This window comes from Dipodomys merriami, unplaced genomic scaffold, assembly GCF_024711535.1.
Source record: "Dipodomys merriami isolate MVZ:Mamm:240054 unplaced genomic scaffold, mDipMer1.0.p SCAF_8, whole genome shotgun sequence".
Taxonomy (NCBI): domain Eukaryota; kingdom Metazoa; phylum Chordata; class Mammalia; order Rodentia; family Heteromyidae; genus Dipodomys; species Dipodomys merriami.
Window position 1 is genome coordinate 53,609,522 of NW_027206401.1, and position 12,060 is coordinate 53,621,581.

The 12,060-nt window shown below is 46.0% G+C and overlaps 1 protein-coding gene across 3 annotated transcripts in view; it reads right to left on the reverse strand.

Moving 5' to 3' along the window:
* Adgrb3 (adhesion G protein-coupled receptor B3) overlaps positions 1–12,060 on the reverse strand; it is a 527,596-nt gene that overhangs the window by 50,299 nt on the left and 465,237 nt on the right. For all 3 annotated transcript variants that reach the window (XM_070010769.1, XM_070010770.1, XM_070010771.1), the window contains 2 exons: positions 3,263–3,413; positions 84–153 (listed from right to left, as the gene is read on the reverse strand). In XM_070010769.1, coding sequence (XP_069866870.1) covers positions 84–153; positions 3,263–3,413 — 221 coding nt within the window. The remainder of the gene's footprint in view (positions 1–83; positions 154–3,262; positions 3,414–12,060) is intronic.

Below are 12,060 nucleotides of genomic sequence, written 5' to 3' on the forward strand. Positions count from 1 at the left end.
CAGTGCAGCTGGATGGGGCAGGTGGGGCGGGGCCAGAGCAGGCTCTGGGCTCCCACACGCACGCACGGCCGCCGGGGACTTACTAGTGGTCGGTGCCATATCCCTTCGTCCTGGTGAAGCCAACCGACGTGGCCACCACCAGCGCTGGCAGTCCTGCAGGAAGAGAGGCGGGTCAGTGCGGGGCCGTGGCACCCCCGAGGCGGGCGCTCCTCCGCCTGCGCCACGCCGCCCCTGCGGCCTTTGGCTGGTTGTCTGGGACTCTGGCGTCAGGCCACAGCGTGCAGGTCTCGGCCCCGGGCCGGCTCCGGACACCCACTGGCCTGAGTCACTCACTCCTCGTTCAAGCTGGACTTGGTGACAGAGACGACCCTCGTCTGAGGGTTCAGGCTTGACACGTCTGCCTGCCGGGGCCCGCGACCCCCCCCCCCCCCCCCCCCGCTGCCTACGCACGCACGCCCGAGGAGACCCCTGGTGAAGCGCGTTCTCCACACGCTTTCCTTCGTGCTGTGTAAGTGCACGCTGTCTCAGAAGCCTTCTCGTTAGACTCCGCCGCCCTGCTGCTGCGGGGCTAGGGAAGGCCACCCCCGCCGGTGCCAGGTGCGCACGCGCGGCGTTTTCAGCATAGTGGAAGCGCTGGCCACCCGCACGCACATGCGCCCTGCTCTCGGCCCCCCCCCCCACCTTTTGAGGTGGCCTGCACGTGTTGGCCGGGTACTTCGGTCTAAAGCACGTGGGCGGTTCCCTGCAGGAGCTGTCTACACAGGTTGGCGGGGTCCCTCCAGCGCATGGGGGGGAGCTCTGCGCATGTGGTCGGTGTCCCCTCTCCATGCTTCCCATCTGTCCCCATCTCCCCCATTTCCCGGCTCCACACACACACACAGACGTCACAGCTCCGCTCCACACACTCAGACGTCACAGCTCCACACACACACACTCAGACGTCACAGCTACACACACAAACGTCACAGCTCCGCTCCACACACTCAGACGTCACAGCTCCACACACACACTCAGACGTCACAGCTACACACAGACGTCACAGCTCCGCTCCACACACTCAGACGTCACAGCTCCATACACACACACTCAGACGTCACAGCTCCATATACACACTCAGACGTCACAGCTACACACACACACACTCAGACGTCACAGCTCCATACACACAGACGTCACAGCTACACACACACACAGTCACAGCTCCACACACACACTCAGACGTCACAGCTACACACACACACTCAGACGTCACAGCTCCGCTCCACACACTCAGACGTCACAGCTCCACACACACACACACTCAGACGTCACAGCTACACACACAGACGTCACAGCTCCGCTCCACACACTCAGACGTCACAGCTCCACACACACACATTCAGACGTCACAGCTACACACAGACGTCACAGCTCCGCTCCACACACTCAGACGTCACAGCTCCACACACACACACTCAGACGTCACAGCTACACACACAGACGTCACAGCTCTGCTCCACACACTCAGACGTCACAGCTCCACACACACACACTCAGACGTCACAGCTCCACACACACACACTCAGATGTCACAGCTCCACACACACACAGACGTCACAGCTACACACACACACACTCAGACGTCACAGCTACACACAGACGTCACAGCTCCGCTCCACACACTCAGACGTCACAGCTCCACACACACACACTCAGACGTCACAGCTACACACACAGACGTCACAGCTCCGCTCCACACACTCAGACGTCACAGCTCCACACACACACACTCAGACGTCACAGCTCCACACACACACACTCAGATGTCACAGCTACACACACACACTCAGATGTCACAGCTACACACACACACTCAGACGTCACAGCTACACACACACACACTCAGACGTCACAGCTACACACACACACTCAGATGTCACAGCTACACACACACTCAGATGTCACAGCTCCACACACACACTCAGATGTCACAGCTCCACACACACACTCAGACGTCACAGCTCCACACACACACACTCAGATGTCACAGCTCCGCTCCACACACTCAGACGTCACAGCTACACACACACACACTCAGACGTCACAGCTACACACACAGATGTCACAGCTCCGCTCCACACACTCAGACGTCACAGCTCCACACACCCACACTCAGATGTCACAGCTACACACACACACACACTCAGATGTCACAGCTACACACACATACTCAGATGTCACAGCTCCACACACACACTCAGACGTCACAGCTCCGCTCCACACACACACTCAGACGTCACAGCTCCACACACACACACTCAGACATCACAGTTCCGCTCCACACACACACTCAGACGTCACAGCTGTACTCTCCACTCCGCACAGGACCCCAAGCCAGTCCTGGGCTTTGTCTGACACAGTTCTTCATGAACGACCTCACTAGGTTGGCCTCGCACAATGCCTAGACCTTTGAGAGCCATGTCTTCATGACATGAATCTTTCCCCTTAAGGCAGGCAAAGAATTAACTGATCTTAGGCCTCGCAAAAGTTCTATTTCCACTTTTGAGCAGCCTACTGCCCTCAGCGAAGTATCATTTAGTCTCTGAATGGCTTTCTCCCTGTGACACCAACAGCCTCTGCGTTCATTGTGTTTAACAGAATACATGACATTTTCGTGGGTGAGTCTTCTTCCTGGAGTTCTGACTGTTTCCAGACTTGGGTTCTCTGCCCTTGGAGGCCTCAGGCCATCTCACACCATGGGGCACTTTGGTGAGTCTGGCCAGAGCTGAGCTTTAACTCCTCTGTACAGTTTCAAACAGCCCGTGAATCATGACCCAGCCCTTTTCTTCATATATCACCCCCCCATACACACACACACACACCCACCCACACACACACACACACACACACACACACACACGTATGTTATATTTAGTGTGTGTATAAGTAGGGGCATAGGTAGATATAGATGATGATGACGGATGATAGTGGATGATAGAATTATGTCTTCATATATAGACAGGCAGTTAGACAACTAGATGACAGAGATAAATACATGATAGAAAGATAGACAATAGGCAGATAGACAGATCTATCTTTATATATCATATGGATAGATGCACAGGTAGATAGAAAGGTAGATGATAGATGACAGATAAGTAGATCTATGGATAATATCTATCATTTCACAGGTTAGACACCAAGTGGCCTGGGTTAACTGCTGCCCTTTGGTTTACATGAGCTCAAGGTAATTTTATGGAGCACGAGGTGCGGACATACTCACCCCAGCCAAGGCACAGGAAACGTTTCCTTATCAGCCGTGTCCTGATCTTCCCAGTTACAGCCATGTATGACTGCCAGGCCTCGGTCAGGACCCAGCAGAAGGAGGCCAGAAAGAAGAAGTGGAGGAACGCCGTGGTGGTCGTGCAGATGCTCTGTGGGGGGAAAGAAGACTCATCATGCCAGGCCCAGGCAGGACCGCAAGGGCTCCTCCCCGAGTGCGCCTCGCCTCATCTCTCCTCTCCTTCTTTCTTTTTGTGCCAGAGCAGCTTGAACTTAGGCTTGAGCTCTCGTTGGGCTTTTTTCCTCATGGTTGGTGTCTACCACTTGAGTCACCTCCCACTTCCACATCTCTGCTAGTTAATTTGAGATAAGAAGCTCACAGACTTCTCTTCACAGGCTGGCTTTGAACCCCAGTCCTGAGATGTCAGCCTCCTGAGCAGTAGCTAGGATTACAGCCATGAGCTATCAGCATTCAGCTAAGCAGGTTCATTTCTAACTCTATTTTTATTTCAAATATCTACCTCTCTCCAGTACTAGAGTTCTTATTTCCAAGAATGAGGAACCCTGCAGTCTTGATACTGTATGTAATGGTACCACAGGTAAAAATATATGTCTCAGTTTCTTATTTCTTTTATGAGGAGAACGTGGGATTTAAATTTAAGCACAAGCAATATTGAAATTACTGCTTTACTTGAAGGTTTTTCTTGAAACCCACATTTGGATAGTCGCATCCTCAGATTAGTTTAAGTCCTTGTCTGTGCTTTCTACCCTCAAAGCCTCTTGGTTGTTTCAACCAGGTTGATGTTAAGATTCCATCTGGAAGTGCAATAGCCTTTCAAAATAAAAATTACTCTGCTTTTATATGCGGGCGATATTTAAGACATAACAGCAATTTACAAAATGAGGTTTGGCTAATAGCTTAGAATAGAAATAAAAAGTATCTTTGAGTATTTAATTCCATGCTTTGATGTTATCACATTGCATCCTGTGTCCTAATCAAGTAATTTGAAAAGCCTGTCGAGTCGCTGCCAGTACACAGCCCTGAATTCACAGGTATTTTCCCTCTTGTGACTTCATCATTCTAAACATGCTAAGGATTAGCTGTGCTCTGCTCTCCAGGGTCCGGCAGCCCCTGTGGAAAAGGCTAGCACAGATGTCACTCTTGGTATAATTCCTGCCTGTGGATCTTGGTTGAATGAGCATCTCTGTTAACTAGAATTAGTAACATAACGGTCTCCACCACTCTCTGTGGGTCATGTTCCTTCCAGACACTGAAAGCAGACAGAGGAAGGGGTGTGAATGCACACATGGGAAACTGGAAGTGGGCCCAGGAGGTATGGGGAAGGATGGAAACAGTGTGGGTCAGCATGCATGCTACTCAGAAACTGACCTGCTGAAATGAAGCCCCTTTGTACTACTTCAATATCATAAATAAAATTAAATCAAGAAAAGAAAATTGGATTTTCTTTGAGGTTTTCCCAATTGAATTAAAAATCGTCAAAGAGAGTAGAATTACAAAAGTTATTAAAAACTCAAATTAATGAAATTATTCGCACCTCCAACCCAATTCAATGCTGAAGTAGAATTCTGTTTGAATTTTTACTTTGGGGGCCACAGGACTTATATTATCAAAGTTCACCAGATGTTGATTAGCTTTCCAGTTCTTTTAATCCAATAGGAAGAGCATCACGTGACCTCGGAGCCGTTTCCCTGGTGACAGGCAACGTGGAGTACCCAGCTCAGACACAGCAAATATGGTCACAGGCAGTAGAAATCCGTTTCCTGACTTATTATTTACTTAGTACTTAAGTTTGTGCTTACAGAAATGAGAACCAACTGTCGGTGTGCTGAAGTCATGGGTCTCTTACAGACTCTCACACCTTTCCTGCTGGCTCTCAGCACTGCAATAGCTCCCCTCCCCTCTCTCCTTTCACCCTTTCTTCTCCTCTCCTCTCCTTTCCTCTCCCCTTCCCTCCTCTTCCCTCTCCTCTTCCTTTTCCTGCCTTCTCCTCTCCTTCCCTATCTGCCTGTGTTTTCCTCTCCTTCCTTCTTTCCCCCTTTCCTCCTGTCTTCATACTGGAGCTTGAATTTAGGGTCTTATGCTCTTCTTAAGATTTTTTCTTTTTCATTTAAGGTTGAAGCTTTACCAGTTGAGCCACAGTTCTACTTCTTGTTGTGGGCTGATAAATTACAGGTAGGGTCTCAGGGATTCTTTTTCTGTCCTGGCTAGCTTTGAACTGGGATCCCCAGATGAAAGTGACTGAATAGCTGGGAATAAAGGTGTGAGCCACAGGTGACTGGTTTAGGATTCTTCTTTAATCTGAGTCATTAGGAGTAATTTTTCCCCATAGGAAGATTTAAGTCACTTGCAGACTATTTTTTCTCCTTTTTCATGCTAATCTGAACTTGACAATCTTCATAAGTCACTTTCTGAAGACAAGTTACACATTTTAATTCACATTTCATTTCCTTCCACCGGTATCTTATCTAATTTGCAGGTACTAGCAAAGCTGATCTTCTATTTTTAAATGATCAATAGAGATATAGCTCAGTGTGTGAGTGGGGAAATGTTACACCCTAAACATGAGACCACACAAGAGGTGATGGAGGACTGTATCTCCCAGTAAAGAAAACTGACTTTTCTCTCTCTGTTTTCCTTTCAGGACTCACAAGCTCTCATTTTGGTATGAATCTCAACAGAATGAGATGTGATCTGGAGTGGCTGACGCTTGCTTCTATACTTCATGTCTCTTTGCCCTGCAGAGTCACAGCAAAACTGAGGGTGCTGCTGTGAGTGTGGAAGAGTGGTCTGTATCCTATCTGCAGGCAATGACAGCACAGTGCAGTGTGTCCTCCTGTGTGCTGAACATGCTCCACGTTGGGTGTGAACTGTCCTGGTCAAAGGGGTGTGTACACACATGCAGTGATGTGTGCACAGTGTAGTGATGTATGCCCGCAGCACAGTGATGTGTGCATGGTGCAGTGGTGTATGCACGCGGTGCTGTTGTGTGTGCATGTGATACAGCTGTGTGTGCGTGCAGTGCGGTGGTGTGTGCATGGTAAAATGGTGTGTGCACGCAGTGTGATGGTGTGTGCATGTAGTGTGGTTGTGTTTATGGTGTGGTGGTGTGCACGTGGTGCAGTGGTGTGTGCATGGTGTGGTGGTGTGTGCCTGTGGTGTGGGGGTGTGTTCATGGTGCAGTGGTACATGCACACAGTGCAGTCGTGTGTGCATTGTGCAGCAGTGTGTATATGCGGTGAGGCAGGGTGTGCACGGTGCAGTGATATGCGCACAGTGTAGTGGTGTGTGCATGCAGTACAGGTGTGTGCATGTGATGTAGTGGTGTGCATGCAGTGCGGCAGTGTGTGCACGTGAAGTCATAAAGGCTTACAGAGGCAGCACAGCACTCTCATGACCTGCAGATCACATAGCTTGGATATACTCTTATGTGAAGAAATGGTACAAAATCACACACTTGACGTGGTAAAACACACCTTGGTCACTTTGATCCCAGAGATGCAAGACTGGTCAATATATGTAAGTCAATAAATGCAACACACAGCATTAGCAGAGCCAATGACAAGAATCACACGATCATCTCAATAGATACAGAAAAAGTCTTCAAAAAATTCAGTGTCAGTTTATGATTAAAGCTCTGGAGAAGCTAGACTGGAAGGGACATTCCTCAACATAATAAAGGCTATGTACAACAGACTTACAGCCAATATCATGCTAAATGCTGAAAAACTAAAACCATTTCCTCTAAAATCAACAAGACAAAGATGGCCACTCTCTCCCCTTCTTTCTGATGTAACATTGGAATTCAAAGTGAGAGCAACAAGGAAAGAGAAAGACATAAAAGAGCTCCAGAGAGGGAAAAATAAAGTCAAACTTCCCCTACATTCAGATGACACGATCCTGCTCCCAAAGGCCCAAGGACTCCGCCCCCATGCTCTAGAAGGGATCAATAACTAGCAAAGGAGAATACAAAGTTAACTCACAAAAAAATCAGTAATTTTTCTGTATACCAACAGTGTATACATTGTATACATAAACAGACAGGGAAATCAGGAAAACGACTCTGCAATAGCCTAAAAAGAAGTATATAGGGGGCTGGGAAGGTGGCTTGGTGGTAGAGTGCTCGCCTTGCATGCAGGAGGCCCTGGGTTCGATTCCTCAGCACCACATAAGCAGAAAAAGTCGGAAATGGTGCTGTGGCTCAAGTGGTAGAGCGCTAGCCTTTATCTGAAGAGCTGAGGGACAGTGCCCAGGCCCAGAGTTCAAGCCCCAGGACGGGCAAAAAAAAAAGAAGTATGTAGGAACAAACGTAACCAAGGAAGCAAAAGACCTCTATAGAGAAAACTATTAAAGGAAAGAAACTGAAAAAAACATCAGAAACTGTAAAGACCTCCCTTGCTCATGGATTGGCAGAGTTAATATCATGAAAATGGCCATACTGTCAAAAACAATCTGCAAATATAACACAGTCCCCAAAGAAATCCCAACAGCCTTCTTCACTAGGATAGAGAAAACCATCCTGGTTGGGAGATCCTGTGCTAATCAAAGTTACAGTTCTTCATCTCCAACACCACTTGCGTCCTAGCCCCAGAAGTCAGACTTCTGCGAAGCAGAATGGAAAAGCACCAGGCTTTTCCATTTACAAACATCAACCTCAGATGCTCTTCTGCCATAGATTTCTATCTCCACCTCTCTTCAGTCACTCAAGCCCTGTACCCTCCCTGAAACTCGGGGTCCTGAGGCCTCTCCTTCCAGGGCCACGCTCCACCTGCTGTCTGCTTCTGTCACACACAATTGGAACTTCGGGTCCAGGTGTGAGACAGCCAGAACAGCATGCTCACTGTGTTGTTCCTCCTGCACACTCATCCTGACATTCCTACCACACTGGAGGCCACGCCCCAGTTTGCCCCAGCACACTGACGCGAGTCCTTAACAATCATAACCAGAAAGCAAGCTCGGTGGGTAAACTGAGCACCAGCTACCCCTGGCTTCCTGTATATTCTTCCTGCTTATTCCCTCCTCCTTACTTCCCGAAAATAACTCTCATAAAAAGAAAGCTAAATGTTGACGACCTACATTTAGTAAGAAATCAGGTAAGAGCAAATAGAAAACACACACCACAGCTGAAGCCAGATATCTGGAGCAGAAGTGACATGGAAAGTAGGAGATACAATACCAATGGATAACACGAAAGCCTGAAAACCTGTTGTTGTTTTTTTTTTTAAAGCCCAGAAATAAATAGAGAAACTGAAGGAAAGACAGCATTTAAAGATTATTATGGAAAATGTTCTCCAAACTTAAAAAAAATTCTCTCAGCCATAAGACACATCAAAGATGAAAAACACTTCTAAATACATTTTGATAAAATTGTGAACAAAGAATAAAGAGCAAAGTCTTTAAAAGCTGTCAGAATGAAAAGAAACATTACTTACAAAGAAGTAAGAATCTGACTTGTGAACAACCCAGGATACAAGAAGGCAATGGGAAACTATCTTCTATATTCTAAAGGAAAATAACTTTGAAGTTAGAATTCTACACCAGCCTAACTATTATCCAAGTGAGAAGCACAAATATATTTTTAGAACTGAAAGAAACTTTGAAGTTTATTACTTTATGATTCTCTCAGAAAAAGAATGCTAGACTATATAAAGCACTTAATAAGAGGAGCTCTTGCTAGAAGGAATGAGATAAGAAGTAAAGTATGTGACATCTAAATCAATGTTCATTTCATGTAATTTTCAAGACGTACCCATTTGGGATATAATTCAGATAGGATCTGTGTGGGTGACAGAGGAGAGGAAGGGGCCAGGCCACAGTCTCCTTCATTCGTGGTCATATTAGCAGTACCAATTGACTCAACATGAGAGGAGAGGACATGGGACATTTCTGTAAACAAAGGTAAGGTAACCTAAAGTAAAAATAAAGCATAGCTGTGTGAAGCAGTAGGAGGAAAACACAACTAATGGGGATCTAGTAAAGCATTTGAATAGACCACAGAAAGAAAAGCTGAGCTGGGGGCTAGTGGCTCGCACCTATAATCCTAGCTAGTAAGGAGGCTGAGATCTGAGGATTGTGATGTGAAGCCAGCCCAGGCAGGAAAGACTCTGAGACTCCTATTTCCAATAAACTACTCAAAAAAAGCCAAAGTGGAACTGTGGCTCAAGTGGAAGAGTGTTAGCCTTGAGCAAAGAGAGGCTCGAAGACAGTGCTCAGGACTGGCTGAAAAAAAAAAAGCTAAGAAATATTAAAAGGACAAATAATTTTAAATAATCAGAAATCACAATAAGGCCTGGGTGCTAATGGTTCATGCCTGTAATCCTAGGTACTCAAGCAGCTAAGCCCTAAGAATCTAGGTTCAGAGCCAGCCCAGGCAATCAAATCCAAGCATATCTTACCTTTATCTAACTAGCAAAAAGATGAAAACAGAGCTGTGGTTCAGGTGGCAGAGTGCTAGCCTTGAGTGAAAAAGCCTAGTAAGAGCTCCAGACCCTTATTTTTAAGCCCTGGTACTAGCATAGACAACAAAAAAAGAAATCACAATAAATATAAATGATTTAAATTCACTGGTTGAAAGTCAAAAATGTTCATACTAGATTTAGAAATCTCACTTCTGTAACATATTTTGAGATATTCCTCAAGCCTAGTGACAGAGGAAGATGGAGACCAAAAAAAAAGCTATATTAAGCTCCTTCTAATATGCAAAATCAGACATCACACTATTAATACTGGAAAAACCATTAAGACAGAGGAAGAGGAACTGTTCATACTGAAAAAGAGAGCAGGCCATAAAGCATCAGAAATAAGATAGCTCTGTGAAGCCAAAATGATCTTTCACAGTATAAGGGATCATTGAGAAAACTAGAAGGATATACTTTCAAATTAGGGTTTTCACAAAGAATGCAGGATATAATTGTGTGTGTGTGTGTGTGTGTGTGTGTGTGTGTGTGTGTGTGTGTGTGTGTGTGTGTGTGTGTGTGTGTGTGTGTGTGTGTGTGTGTGTGTGTGTGCCGGTACTGAGTACTCTACCACTTGAGCCCCAACACCACTTCCAGCTTTGTTGTGGTTAACTGGAGCTAAGAGGTTCATGGACTTTCCTGCCCAGGCTGGCTCCAAATTGTGATCCTCAAATCTCAGTCTCTTGAGTGGCTGGGATTACAGGAGTGAACCACCAGCACCTAGCAGGGTACAACTTTCAGCCACAGACACAATGTAAGAAAAAATAATGATGTGGTCAATGGTAGCAATGAGCCCTCGGAATCCTTTGCCCCCTTCTCCGTTCCACCATGGCTTTTCATCCTCTCCTGCCAGATGGTCCAGCCTCTCTATCAAGGGGAGGGGGCGCACGGTTACTGCCTTTACTTTCCCATGCTGCCCCATTGGAAGGCCTCTCTGATCCCCTCCACTCCCCTCACTACCAAAGAGGTCCTTCCCCTCCCACCGTCACAGAGGCGGAGGCCTGGAGGCGGAGGTCAGGAGGCCAGGCCCCGCTCTTGCTCTGTGGGTCACACATGGTGCCTCTCTAAAAAGGCCTTGAAATCCCTGAGTCTGAAACTCCTGGGTGATCGGAGCTATGACCTTCGGGTTAAACAACCTGAACCTGATATGGAGTATCAATTCTTTGTGTTTCAGGGAGTGCTTTTAATTGTTACCATCATGAAATATTAAAGAAAGCTTAGGAAATTTTACAATATGCTTTTTATTATCAATAGTTACTATTACAAAATTTGACATACTTTTGTAAATGAATGTATCTACATAACCATAATTGACTCAAAATTTAGAGGACTACTATCCTCCCAATCAGGATCAGGCTCCCGAGCTGCCGAAGAATAGTATCAGTCCATGTATGTGTGCACGCGCGCATGTGTGTGAGCACATGCACGTGCATGTGCATGTGCGCGTGTGCATGCATGTACGTGTGCATGTGCATGTGTGAGTGCATGCATGTGCGTGTTCATGTGCATGTGTGTGTGTGCTGGCATTGAGGCTTGACTCAGGGCCTTGAGCTCCTGTGCAAGGGATCTGTCATTTGAACCACATCCCCAGCCTTTTTCTCTGGTTTACTTTTCAGGTAGGAGTTCACACTTTTTGCCCATGGCTGGCCTTAAATCACAATTCTCCTGACTCTGCCCCTAATCAGCTGGGATTATAGGAATGTTAGCTGTTAGGCCATACCTGGGACCTACGTTAATTTTATAGTTTTCATTGTTTCAACTTTTAAAATAGATGCTTTCCTCCATATCTAATATTGTTTGCCCATGCTTCTTTTCTTCCTCCTTCTCTCCCTTCCTGCCCTCCTTCCTTTTGAGATAATATCTCTCTATATAGTCCTGGGTAGCTTTAAATTTTATCTTCCCAAGTGTTGGGATTACAGGCACACACTGCACACTAGTCTTGCTTTAAATATCTTACAAGATTGCAGTAGTCCATTTTACAACATTTTTTCCCAAACCTTAATGATGCCTTAATTCTTCTTTTGAAAACTATTTTATTTTACAGTGATGAGATTCCTAGAGTGTGAAATGTGATTAGTTACTACTTTTTTTTGGTAGGCTTTCAAGAATTTAATTTTTTTTAAAGAGTATATTGCTTACTTTATTCTTAACAGTGAAATTAAAGAAAATGTCTACATTTTTTCAAAAGGCAGTACATATTATATGCCTGTTTTAAAAGTATTTAAAAAATCAAAAGGAGAGGTACACAAAAATGTGCATGGAATATAGAATGCTGATAAGCTAGCTTTTGTTAAAAACATGAAATATACCATTTTAGGTGAATAT